A 14,378-nucleotide genomic window follows, 5' to 3' on the forward strand; every position below is an offset into this window, starting at 1 on the left:
GTCTTTGAGAGTTGCTGTAGCAAAATAAAACATTAATCACCCTGTGGCCAACCTAGTGATAAACCTCTTCAAACTTAGCAAAATTGGTCCTCAGATGAGTTATATTATGTCTGCACTAGAAGCTGGCCCATCTTGATTAGACCTACCAGAGCTTGTGTTCTTCTGGCATGAGCCACCCAGAGGTACCTCCACACTATAATGAACCACTGCAATATAACTTTTGTGGAGGTTCACATACTAACCTTAAAATAAGACGGTTGGAATGCACATGCAAGGGACTGGGGGGAGATGTTATTGTCTACATCTAAGGACCATCTAGCACCTCCAGTTCTAAGTGGATGAACCTTGAATGTGGCAATACCTACTACTCGGGAACCAAGTAAATCCCTCATGCTTATATGGCCATACAGCTTCTGCTTAAAGACTTCCAGTGAAAATGGATACACTATCTCCTAGGGCAACCCAGTTAACTGTCAGGAAGTTTTTCCTTTGTCCCACCCACTGATCCTAATCTTGTTCTCTAGAGTGAAGCAATAAAAATCTTATCCCTTTTCCTATGATCAGACCTTCAAATATTCAAAGACGGCTATTATATCTGTCCCCATTCCCCTCAAGGTTAAATATCCTGTTTCTTCAGTCTTCCTATAGCATAGGCAATAGTTACCATCCTGTTTACCCACTGCAAAACCTAGTTTTTCAATGTCCTTCCTATAATGTGATAACTAGAACTAAGCACAATATTCCAGATAAAAACATAGTGGGACTATCACTTCTTCCAGGTTGAACATTCTTAAGATTGGGTTTTTAGAGCTGAAGAAACCACAGAGATTATATACATTTTTCTTTTTTTTTTGAGGGGCAATTGAAGTTAAGTGACTTGCCCAAGGTCACACAGCTCGTAAGTATTAAGTGTCTGAGGCCATATTTAAACTCAGGTCCTCCTAACTCCAGGGCCAGTGTTCTATTCACTGTGCCACCTAGCTGCCCCTGAACATTATACTTTTTTTTTTTTAAGCAATCGGGGTTAAGTAACTTGCTCAAGGTTACATGGCCAGTTATTTCTGGGTATGGTGCTAAGTATCTGAGCCCAGATTTGATCCCCAGGTCATCTCAACACTGGAGCCAATGCTCTTACTCGCTGAGCCACCTGGCTGCCCCTAACATTATACTTCTTAATGGATCTGAACTGTATTAGGTTTTTGGCTGTCGTGTCATTTGACTCATTTACCTTGTAGTCCACTCAAACCCCCAAATCTTTTTTATACAACACCTAGCCATATTCCTCCATTCTATTTTTGTGAAGCTAATTCTCAACCCAAGTCTAAGGTTTTATTTTTTTTTTGAGGGCAATGGGGGTTAAGTGACTTGCCCAAGGTCACTCAGCTAGTTTTTGTGTTGTGTCTGAGGCCAGATTTGAATTCAGGTCCTCCTGACTCCAGGGGCGGTGCTCTATTCACTGTGCCACCTAGCTGCCCCCAAGTCTAAAATTTTCTATGTAGCCCTATATGATTAGGTTTATCATTTTGGCTAAGTGAGATATTTTTAGATCCTGTCATCCAAAATGTATGCCATCCTAACAGCTTTGTGTTGTCCACAAATTTGAAAAGCATGGTATCTATGCCTTTGGCCAGGCATTATTTTTTTTGAGTACCAGGCCAACATGGGCCATTCCACTAAAGATCTCTCCCCACACAGACGCTGAGATCACTTCATTAAGGACAATTTTCTGGGTCCACTCATTTAACCAGTTCCAATACACTTAACTATACTGCCATCTAGGCCACACTTCTCCACTTTATCTACGACAGCATGAGAAACTTTTGTCAAATACTTTGCTTAAATGTAAGAGAGACAGAGAACATTCCTCTAATCTAGTTTAATAACCACATCAAAATAAGGAAATGATATCATTCTGACCTATGGTCTTGATGAAGTCATGCTGGCTCTTAGCGATCACATTTTTCTTTCTAAATGCTGACAAATACATTCTTTAATAATATTTTAGAATTTTGACAAGATCAGCAATCTTCTATTGTAAGTTGCATATATTCTCTTGGCTCTGCTTTCTTCACTTTGTATCAACTCATATGTCTTTCCAAATTTCTCTAAATCCCTCATATTTATTCTTTCTTGCATTGCAACCATATGCCATTACATTCACATCCCCAATTTGTTCAACCATTCAACAATTGCACACCTAGCATGATTCCACATTTCTGTGACCAAGAGTGTGTGTGTGTGTGTGTGTGTGTGTTCCACAGAAATTTAGGTCATGGGAACTTATTTATCCTTCCATTCTGAAATCTATTCTTTTAAAGTCTAAGCTGCATGTCAGACTTTACCTGGACTTTCTTTCTTAGATATGAATTCTAAGATGGAATGATCAGTCTCGAGATTTCTACTTTAGCAACCAAGGTTGGCTTTGGGCAAACTTGGGAAACCATGAAGTTTGTCTAGGAGTCATTTTTCTCCTTCATGCCCTCCACCCTATTCAGTTTTGCCTTTAGCTAATCTCTTTAAGGTTAGTTGATAAAAGTAGATTCAGAGGAATATAGAGGATGTATATTTTTTTGAAGAATTCCAGAAAACCCAAGATTCAATGGAATGCATTTTTAATAGAAATTCAAGGTCTTGGCCAGTTAAGACTTAGAGGTGGGGTACTCTTCAACAAAAGGCAAATGTATACTCCATCTAGCTAAAAGTGGCAAAAAAAAAAAAGTGATATTCATCCATTTCCTCAGTTTCCTCGACTCCCACCAGTCTACTCCAAATTTTTTTTCCTTCTTTTTGCAGAGCATGTCTATTCCAGCTCAACAATATAATTCATACTAAGTGGCCTCCTAATTCCAAAGGTATTGCCATTGCCTAAAACATTTCTGGATTCCTTCTAATTCTAATTTGATACAGCCAATCAAGATAACTACTTTAAAGGGGACAATTGGATCTATGAACTCTATGTTGGCCAAACATTCAATGAAGTTCTATTCCAATGTCTTATCCATCACAAGGAAGTGACCCTTGTTTTTTGAAATGCATGCCCAGAGTGGAAGCTTCAGTAAGCAGATCCTTCCAAGCTACAGACAGTACAGTCTGCTGATGGACTAGACAGGGAGGGTGACATATTTTTCAGTCACAATAATTTAGAAAGACCATTTACTAAAATATAAAAGTATCAAAGGTATGAATCCTTTAAGTATTCTAGCTAAAAGGTAAAGTCACGTACCTCTCATGGAGCCTATCTCCCCAACTATGTTTCTGTACCCCCAGAGCACCTAGCAAAAGTGTGGACATAGATACGTGTTGAACATTTGGTGATATACAATGTGCCCAAAGTATTGAGTCATTCTTTGTCCTTCTCAGTCTTTTAACTGATTCAGTCTGAGCCAGACACTAACTTATCTCATCTTCATTCATCAATTTTCTTTCCCACAGTCAAACTGCATCACAACCTACTAAGTACTCTAGTTCTTCTATCTTAACCAAAAGTTAGCATATTTGGGCAAAGTTTCCTAATGTAAAATAACTGTGAAATTCAAACATACCTATGAAACAAAAATTGTTTTAAAATCACTAAGGCCCTATAAGACACAACCACTTTAATAATTATCTTTGGGAAGAGATACAAATGAGACCACAATGAACTATTAAGTTTTTCTTTCACTGCAGGTGTTAGCTATGTGGGAATAGATGTATCATTTAGTCTTGACAATTCCTATATGTGATAAAGTTACATTCTTGTTTTACACACACACACACACACACACACATACACACACACACACACACACAAACACACAGAATGTCTGTGTGTGTGTGTCTCTCTCTCCATGCCCAATCATTCTCTTTGTTTGGGCGCATTTTCTAATCTATCATCCTCTAACTAGCATGGCTGTTCTTATCAGCAACACCAAAAAAATGTAGATGTTAACTCTGAAGCAGGCTCTGGGCTGATTAAATAACAATTCAGAGATCATGCTTAGATGGAACAAAAATCTGATGTATCATCAACAATTTGGTAGAACCATATCCACATCCACATATATATAAATGTAAGAGAAGAAAGGGCATGAATGACAAATATTAGTCCAAACAGGAAAAAAAAAATGTGGAGATAAGTTGATATAAATGTGATTATGAATATGAGTAGGTAAAGAAATTCAAATTAGTTCTCCTTCATTAATTAGGTTCCAATTACTTGTCTACCAACCCAGGTTCATCATTCATTTTCTCTAAGAGGCTAATGTTTTCTCCAATCAGCTCTACTGCACGCTGATCACTCACGTCATAGCATTATCATCACTTGAATATACAGTGCCTCACTTTTCTCATTTTGTGATGTCTTACCTCCAAAGCTGGAATGTAAATTCTGAAGGGGGATGTGGGGGGAGTTGTTTCTTTTATTTCTCTATCTTATATAGCACCAAATAAAAGATGTATAGAGAGGATTTTCTATAAATACTCATTAATGAACAAATTAATTAGTGAAAAGGAAGAAAGTGGGCAGTAACACACTCCATAATAGTAAATGTGACCATGGAACTTATTCCACCATGGAATATTGGACACTACACCTAAACTTAGGTTTCACATAAATGAATATGGAATTGTAGGCTTTTAGAGCTAAAAAGACCACAGAAAATAGAAAAGAGCCCTTAGTGAACATCTAAAGTCTCTCCCCAGTTTACAAATGAGGAAACAAGTAATATGATTTGCTCAAGGTCACAAAGAGCATAGCCAGGAACTGAACCCAGATTTCCAGATTCCCTGACCAGCATTCTTTCTACCATACCATACCACAGGTCTTTCACAAAAGCTGAATATTATTCAAACCAGCCCCCACTATCAATTTAAGATTATGATGGATATTTCAATTGGCTAAACAGTGACATAAGGATAACCTGGGATGAAAAATTATGGGAATGAGAAGAGGTTAAAAAGACTGATAGAGAAGTCAGAAGCTTATTCAAGAGCATATTTCAAATGAATATAGTAGAATAGGGCACCTGAAACATGTCCTAGGAATTTTTCTCACTGCTGTCTTGATTCAGCAATCTATTCAAGGCTCTCGCTCTATCCTTCTCTCCAGATTTCACTGCTGACCAACAGAGAAGAAAGAAAAGAATCCACAAAAGGAAAAGCTCTATTTATATTGGATAAAGGGAGTCCCTATGTAAGAATTGAGAAAATAGACAAATATAGCAGTGCCATTGCTCAACTTAAAACACAAAATGTGACTTTCAAACAATGCACTTCATTTCACAATCATTTCTCTATATTCACAACCTGCATATACATATACTCAGAAACAATTAACACAGGAAAAAGCACATCACCTTGTTTATGGAGACATTTAATAGCCCTTACCCTTCCCACCTTTCAAAACACATAGTATACAAAATATAAAATATCTTAAATATTTATAAACATTGCGAGAAAAAAAATAGAACTGTATGAAAATATTTTTATCTGGATTTTCCCTCACTGTTGGACAAGCAGCTTAATTTGCCTTGAGTTCGTAACTGTTGAGCGGGTAGGAATATGCTCTGCCTAACACTATTCGGTCCCGGAGGAGTTTAAATAAGACGTAGTAGTTGCAGAAGAGGATGAGGGCCATGGAAAGTGTGTGATTCCATTTCTCTGATCGAAGCAGGGAATAAAGTTGGTAGCAGACAACACTTCCCTCAATGAGAATGAGGAGATTTAACAGCCTTAATGGACGATGAAAGAGAAACTGTAAAAAAAAAAGTTGGGAAGACAAAGGTGAATTTCCTGATGTACCTTTCACAACATCCATCTCTACTCTGGTCTTCATTTCATTTATCTATACAAATGCTTATTAAACACATAATAAAAGAATGACTAAAATCTCTTCAGTGAAATAATGTTTCTCTAATGACATTATGCTAATTTAATATTTTTATCAAAATGTATAATAACCATATGTCTGGTTATTATTTAGGACAACTAAAGCATTTTTAATTTCCTATTTCTAGGAATACCAGAGAACATGCTAAAAAATGTTGCTGGGCACGGGCCTGGCTCTAAAGCACTTTCATAGATTAAATCTGGTCTTGATATGAAAATCAATACCCTATGAGATTTTTTCCCCAGGCAAAATATTGGTAGGATAAATTTCCTTGTTAAATCTTATTTCAATACCTTCAAGAAGAAAGAAAGAAAATCATCCCCTAAGGCAATTCCCCATGAGAATGTTAGGGAGATTACATCTCTGTATATTAAATCCTAAAGAGCACCACATGTATATTTTCATTGAAATTTGTAAAAATCCTACATAACACATTTTTTCTAGGCAATTTCAAGGAAAAATAATACATATTTAATATAATCCTTATTTAACTGTTCTCTTTATTTCCTATAATTACTCATGACTTAGATCCCTTGCACCATACATTTCTGGTACATTTTCTGGTAATAAAAAATACGGATATACAGAACCAGGATGAGAGAAATGAAGATAAAACAGGATTTCAAGTTCTCCCCCCACCAACCTCCTGGTTTCAAGTATTTAGTCTAAGTGATACAGCAGTAAGAGAGCATTCTCATCACAAAGTAAAAACTATGGGCTTTGTGCCTGTGAGTATTGGTGATGAGAAGACATATGCCTTAACAAGTCATTTTAGACTAGAGTAGGCATGGAAAGGGGAGAGTATAGGGGACTTCTCTCAAACGGAAATTAGAAGGTCTAACTTGCTGTGAAGTAGATTTCTGAGCTTGACCAGGGTAATCCTAATTCCTCAAAGGCAGCCTTTGAAGGCAATCAGCTGCCAGAAGCCTCTTGCTAGAAAGATAAGACATAATTCAAATGAACTGTCACTCCACATTGCCTTCTATTACATGGATTTACAGAAGAAGCTCAGGAGCCAGTGGTAAGAGAAAGACCTTAAACTGTCAGGGGTTGTACACCAAACCAAGGAAATATATATGAGAAAAAAAATTTAATTCTATTAAGCAGGCTGTCTTAAAAAATAATAGAGCCTTAGCACCTAAACACCACTACAATTTAATGAGCCAACCCCAGAGAATTATTGATGTAGTAATTTCCCAGCTCCCTCTAAGTCATCAAGATTTTCCTGAACAAAGTGTCCAAAAATGCATGTTCAGTACTCTGCTACTTGAACATCTTAGAAAAACATGTGCTTATTGCAGTTTTCAAGAGGACAGCGAGAGTCACCATTTTAACCTTTGTTATTAACCCATTAATGGCCTTCAGTCCCCAAGTCAGGAAACACTTCCCTAAGTATGCTAAAACAAATCACACTTTCTATTTGGAAATAATCTGCTTTATTTAGCTGTAGAATATTGCCCTCATCTTACTTATTTAGAATGATCTATTCAGGGCTAAATCATAACAGCTATGAAAGCCTTTTTCTGAGGCCAGGCTTGTAATCTCTAGCTGGAATGCTCTAAGACAAGAGCTTTTGATAAACCCCTACTCCCAGCACAGAAAGGAATGAAGCATCCTTGCAAGGTAACAGCTCTCACATAAATCCTCCCTCTGAACTCCCTGATGTACCTTTCACATCATCCACCCCTCCTATGGTCTTCATTTCATTGATCTATACAAATGTTTATCAAATACATACTTTGTGCAAAGAATATCCAGAACATATACCCTCACCAAGGGCAATTCTACTAAGAATGTTCCTTACTCTCACCTCAGAATGTTTCTTCTTGCAATCCATTTGTCTCCAAGAATCAGAATTTCTCAGGCTGGGATGTGAAATGCAATATAACTGGGAACTTGGTTCAGGGAAGGGTAGAAGGAGGGCTGAGTGACTTACCCAACTGTAACTCCCCTTTGCTTTCTAGAAGAAAGGATAATCTGGTCCACAGTTCCCTGACAAGTTCTTGATTTTCAAGTGGGCTAACCTAACATCATGTCCCTACCTTTTGCAGACTTTGCTGAGTTGTTGTGTTATAACTACTCAGTAAATTAATAACTTAAACTTGAGTTGCTAATATTTAAGGATATACAGATCAAAATCTTTTCCCCAAATATTATTGTTCTTTCTTCTATGCAACAACAACAAAAATCTGAGAAAGAAAAAGATCTCCAAACCCTAGGAATGGCCCATTTGTTCTTAAGAGTATTAGATACAACAAATTCTAATACAATTAAAAAAACTAAACAATTCCTCAGTTTTGCTAAAATTTTAATTGGAAAACATCTGCTTTATACCTCTATGGAACAAGTGTTCGGAATTAGAATCAAATTAATACAATATCATCTCATATACTCATATACAACCCACCCCCAATTTAGGTTGCAGAATGAATAAGAAATACTTGCATAAAAACGAGCATGGGAGACATCTGAAGGCACTGCTACATTGTAAGGCCCCACAGCTCTATACAAACAGCGACTATGTCGTACCAGCACACCTTGAGGCCATATTGTACTTTCTGACCATCTAGAGAGGAAAAATTTACCATTAACACATAGACAACAAGAGGTTTAATATTCTTTGGCAGGGATAGCTACATTTCTGTAGCAAGTGACAAGTGTTCACAAAGAGAAGTGTTCAAGGCTCCATCTGCCTGGGTTCTGGAAATACAGAATCCCTTTGTCAAGTTGAAAAGAATAGAAATTGTTTATTATACTAAACTTTAGCATAATAAGAAATAGGATGCAAAGTGATACTGATAACTCTTGGGATTAGAAGATTCAATTAAATGGTTTAGGAGACTGAGCAAAGATAAATATTTGATACACTGGTGGGTTAAGAATTTTAATACAAGTGGCTGGGCTGTCACCTGAATCCCAAGTGAATGAGATCTCTTTGAAGGTACTAAAAGGAACCTAATTACAAGAGAAGAAAATTCTAGCAAGAGCAACTGTGAAAGAAAGTACAGAGCCAGGGCTTGTATATAACTTTTGTGGACAGACATACCATACAAATTATAATATCCTCCCCTATCATTGGTATACATATATCAAACATCTAAAACATGCTGTAGATGATGCAGCAGGATAAAGAGACTTTTTCATTTTTATTAAAGTTCTTTGATTTTGGTTTTTTATTAATTTATTTGAGTAAGAATGAGTCTGTTTCCCATTAGCTATTTGGTTTTGTAGGGTAAAGTTTGAAAATTGCAGAGTATGCTTTGATTATATAAATTAACTCACCTTTTATTTTATAAGCAGGTACATTCTTAGGTACCTAGGTCAGGAGTGAGGTAAGCTTTTTGGATATGTTTATGGAATAAAAAGTCTACTGACAACCTAACATTTTCCCATTCCAGAAAATTTTCCATTGGCTCTACTCACACTTACCAGCATCATAGTGATGATACACCTCATGGCCATGTGCCATCAGTAGTAGCCTGCAGAAGTACAGTACTAGTGCTGTGGGTTGTATTTTCAATTTTTATTGAAATTTGTCCTTTGCCCATAGTCAGGTTTCTTTTCAGCCTGGCCCAATTTCTTTCAGGTCCTGGGCTTGAGGGCCTGTGCTAATCTGTATCAGACATCAAGGCAGATAATTGAAGGGAGAACTTTGGGTGGGGGTAAAGGTTACCTGAATCTGTCCCACTAAATCAGGAAAGGATTTCTACACATGATGGGATCTGTGTAATGTTTTGAAGGAGAAGAATACAGTAGAATGGTCCAGTCTTAAGGTATAATGGAAGGCAAGGGAGTATTCAAAGGGAATAAAGAGAACTTGGCTCCAAGAAGACTAAACATTGTGCAGAAGAGCAGGAGATGAGAAGATGTAAAAGCAATGGAACACTTAAAGAGGGCTCTGAAGTCAACAAATGGTTTGAATCTGAGTTGGAAGCCAGTCGAGTCACTAGAATTTGGGAAAAAAGGAAGTGAAAAAGAATAAGGAACAGGGAAAGCAGATATCCAATCAATGTCCTCATTAGCAAAGGAGAAAAGGCTGGTCACAAAAATAGAAATTACAGTTTCCTGGATGTGATAACTAGTTAATTAAGTTCAGAGCTATCAAACATTGGTCTATGGCAATGAAGGTACAGAATCAATCTTTGATCCCCATGGAAAGAAATAAAGAAGTATGATAATCATCCGAATTTGGGAGAAGAAAAATAACTTGGAAAGCAAGTTACAACATTATCTAGAGTAACTAGGCAGTTGAAAGGGAAGAAGTGAGGGGGTTTGAAGTAGAATGAAGAGTTAATATCTTTGCTTGTGTTCAGTTTAAGGTGATAAGATGAGCATCCATGTGGACAATAGTGAAAAATTAAATGTATGGAGTTATGAATATGAATGGTACACAAAGCAAATAAATAAATAAATAAATAAATGTAATTGACAGCTTGCAGAAAGGTGGTATGTGGTATCTTCCTCAATTCTACTCACATGTGTTGTGGAGCATTGCTGTAGGACCCATGTTCGAGTTTCTGCCATTTGCCCAGGTGAGCAGCTGATTTATGCAGCAAATCACAGTATTTAGATGGTAGCAGCTGTGTGGTGAGCATGACAAAGGCATTAATCCACACCATAATGAGGTGCTCACATGACCAGCGCATGTCATAGTACTGGGTACTCTGGAAGAGATCAGAAGAAAGATAAATGATCCATTTCTGAACAAAGGAGACAGGCTTGGGTACGTATATATACGCCCTGTAGACATGTTGCACACTTGGAAAAAATCATGCATTGGCTGCCCTGCTGTCGGCGCAGAAAATTCAAGAACACAGTCTTCCAAAATCCTTCAACCTGACTCTTTGGTGGTTTGGGTTAGGACTAGGGAGATACAATTACATTTAAATTGTGCTTGCTTCCTAGAAGCACTCCATCTGAGTGTTTCCTGTGAATGAATTCACTCTGGCTGTAGAACCGCTTCAGGATGAGTGGTAGGCACTAAACTGTCCCAAAATACGCAGGCAGCTACACTGCCCAAGGTATTTCCAGCACCATTTTCCTTTTCAGTGGAGCGAGTTGACAATTGGATAAAGGTTAGATTAAACTCAAAGTAAGTCCTGATGTAAAAAGTAAGACCAAGAGCAATCATTTGAGCTGCAGTAAAACCCTGGACTGAAGTTACTACACACCGATGCTGCTATCAGGATAGATTTTATTCTCTCCAGGGGCACAGAGAAATTAATGAACAAGGAAGGGGGCACCCACAGGTGCAGCACATATATGGAAATACCTATCGACCAACCAGGAGCGGTACTAGTGCACTCCAGATGCAGCCGCACTCCACCATCCAGGCTGCCAAAGGGGAGACAGAGAAAAGGGGAATTAAACAAGAAATACCGAGTGTAATGCACACACAAATCTAGAAAATACACAAAAACAAGACAACCACTACCTTCACAAAACAGAGTGGCAGAAATGCAACGTAGTAGGCACTGAAGAGGGAATTGAAGAGGACTTCCTTGATCCTGTGGTTGAAATCTGCTTTTAAACATTCTACCTCATTACGGATGAGGTCTGGTGACAAGGGACAGCTGTGAGTGGGGATGGGTGTGGCATTATTAAATTGTTCTTTCAGAGATTCTCGCAACAAGGAGATGAAGTCTTTGGATTTAGCCAAACCACCCATAGTGGAGGAACTTTCCTCCACCACCTGGTGCTGAACCACATAGTTATAGTCCGTTGGGAGAAGATGTGCTCTACTATCTTGATGGAAACAGCAGAGGGGCACATAAACACCAAACCTGCGAAACAAGGTGAAAATGAAGATGAGTAGTCATGGTCACAGATACATGCCCAAGACAAGATCTTGCAACCACGCCAATAAAACCCTTGTGAATGAGTCGCCATTGGAAAGAGTGAACACAACCCAAGATTTCCACCATGCCTAAGGCCCTCTCTGTTGGTAAGGTGGCTTAGGAAAGTACATAAATTCTCAACAGCACACTACTAACTGACTCACTCTCTAGTAGCATGAGAAAATCAAAGTGTTTCTCTGTGTGCTTATTAGGTTACAACCTGGGTGACCTAGGTACTAAAATGAAACATGATCATTATTTCACATCAACAAACACTGCTACAGCACAAAAATAAGGGCAATTCAAGAAAATTCATTTCATTAGAGGTTTCTGACTTGAATGATTTTTTTGAAAATATATAGAATCTATATGACAGTTTTATATGGACCTATATTGCATATAAATCAATATTAAAGACATTTTCATGGAGATATATATGTGTGTACAAGTATATATATATATATATGTATGTATGTACACACACATTTATTTAGTATACAGGACAGAGGAAAGGGAGAAATAGTGATAGGAAGGTATAACAGATGTGAAATGGTGAGGACTTAAGTCATGAATAGGGACTGTCAGAATGGAGAGGGAAAGATGAATTGGAGCAGATGTATATACTTTGGTGGAGTACAGAGGAAGAAGTGCAGAAAGAAGCTAAGACCTGAACCTTAGAAAACTTTCTAGTTAATGGAATAAAAAGAGAAAGGAGAGGCAATAAAGCAGACAGAAGAAATGGGGAAGAGAATCAGAGAAGTACAGTATCATGGAAACAGAAGTAGGTGAGTTTCTACAAGTACTGGTGACCAGTAGCAAATACTACAAACAGTTCAAGGAGAACAAGAACTGAAAGGGTCTCTGGATTTGGTGTCAAGACTATTAGTGACGTTGCATAAATAAGTTTCAGCAGTAGCAGAAACATAAACAATAATGTAAAGGAAAAGAAGAAGAAAAAGATTACTCATTCAAGAAAGAGTAGCAAGGTCAAGAGGGGATGTTGGTTTTAGGTTTTTTAAGATAAATGTAGCTCATAATAATTTGAAGGCAAAAGGATAGGAGCTTAAAGGAAGAAAGCGATGGAAAATTCTGGGGGGAAAATGAATATGAAAGAAAGTCTCTTAGGATTTGGGGAGGGAGTGGAAACTATAGCATGTTACCTTCAGAGAAAAGGGAGACTTTTTCCTCCTTTTTCCTCTGACACTAAAAGGATGGAAGAGAGAACAGATGCAGAAACAGAAATATGTTGAGATGAAAGTAAATGAGGCACTGCAGAAAAGGAATACTGTAATATTTACCCACTTTTTGCTTCAAAATATCTGTCTCTACTTCTACCCTCTTAGTCTCTCTTGATACCTCAGAGCAAGAGCTATTGTTCCTTCTCTCCAAAGCTGACTCTTCTTCCGTATCCCAGCCCTTGCACTGGTTTTTTACTTTCTGCCAATCATGCACAGGTATCCCCTATCTTAAAAACAAAACAAAGACAACCAAAAACAAAACCTTCACTTGACCTCGATGCCCTCACCTCCTATCATTCTGTTTTTCTTTCGTTCCTAGCCAAACCTCTTCAATAAATGTCCCATACTTGCTGCCCCCATATCTTCAGTACTTTAAACTCTGGCTACCACCCAGTGGACCCAATGAAATTTACCAATGACTTTCCACCTAAAAATAATGATTTTTTCTCAGTCTTTGTCTGCCTTAACTTCTAAGCCGCACATGATTAACTTTTTCTTCTTAAATTCTCTTCCTTTGGCTTCTCTAATGTTATATTTGACTAACTCTAACTGCTTCTCTATAATTTCTGATGGCTCCTTCCTCTCTTCTGTTCACTATAGGCACATATCAATGCTCAGTCCTTAGTGTTCTACTTTTTCATCTTTCTTCCATTTACTTCCTTAAGAGCTCTTTCGCTCTTAGGGCATCATTCTTCAATTCTGATTGAGGACTCCCAAATCTAAGTTTTGATACTTCATCTTTTTCCCACACATTCAGCTGTTTATAGGTCATCCTGACTGGCTATCACAATCACCTCTGATCCAACATTCTTAAAACTGAATACCTTATCTTCCCAGAAACCAATTACCCACTTCTATTTTCTCATTCTTCCAGATCCACTAGTTTCAAATCTGTAAGTCATTTCCATTTCTTTCTTCCTTTCCCTACATCCCATTATCAAGTTATGAAAGATTTTTCTTTGTAAAGTCTCTCAGATGTGTAGTTCTCCATTCCCACTACCACTATTATGATCTAGATTCTCATCACCTTTCCCCAGCATTATATACCAAACTACTTTCCTCACTCCACTCTTCTGGTACCCATTTTACACATAAAATATCTACAAATCTACACTGATTCTCTATTGCCCTCTATACCCCAACTACCTATACCTATCACATCCAGGGTCCTTTTCACCTGTTTAATCTTGTCTCCTATCACTTTATACCATTTTCTGCCATGGTCAGGATGATTTCCTTATTGTCCATTACCATTCAACATTGTCCTTTCCCTCATTTGGGATACTCTGCCTATTCCTCTCCATCAATCCAAATGTTGAACTTCTTTTGAGATTCGGCTTACTCCCCGGCCCATGATGGATCTTTCTTTTCTCTGATTTGCCATAGTAGTTAGTCTATATACCTGACAAGGTCTGATGTCTGACAATGATGATGCCC

At 37.8% G+C, this 14,378-nt stretch overlaps 1 protein-coding gene across 2 annotated transcripts in view; it reads right to left on the reverse strand.

Moving 5' to 3' along the window:
* Positions 1 to 2,595: 2,595 nt before the first annotated feature.
* Positions 2,596 to 14,378, reverse strand: part of TMEM39A (transmembrane protein 39A) — a 34,313-nt gene continuing 22,530 nt past the window's right edge. For both annotated transcript variants that reach the window (XM_069069976.1, XM_069069975.1), the window contains 4 exons: positions 11,301 to 11,649; positions 10,343 to 10,530; positions 8,312 to 8,432; positions 2,596 to 5,731 (listed from right to left, as the gene is read on the reverse strand). In XM_069069976.1, coding sequence (XP_068926077.1) covers positions 5,498 to 5,731; positions 8,312 to 8,432; positions 10,343 to 10,530; positions 11,301 to 11,649 — 892 coding nt within the window. In that variant the 3' untranslated portion in view covers positions 2,596 to 5,497. The remainder of the gene's footprint in view (positions 5,732 to 8,311; positions 8,433 to 10,342; positions 10,531 to 11,300; positions 11,650 to 14,378) is intronic.

Source organism: Petaurus breviceps, unplaced genomic scaffold, assembly GCF_028583685.1.
Source record: "Petaurus breviceps papuanus isolate PSGF00001 unplaced genomic scaffold, PetGlider_PUasm1.0 90792, whole genome shotgun sequence".
Classification (NCBI taxonomy): Eukaryota; Metazoa; Chordata; class Mammalia; order Diprotodontia; family Petauridae; genus Petaurus; species Petaurus breviceps.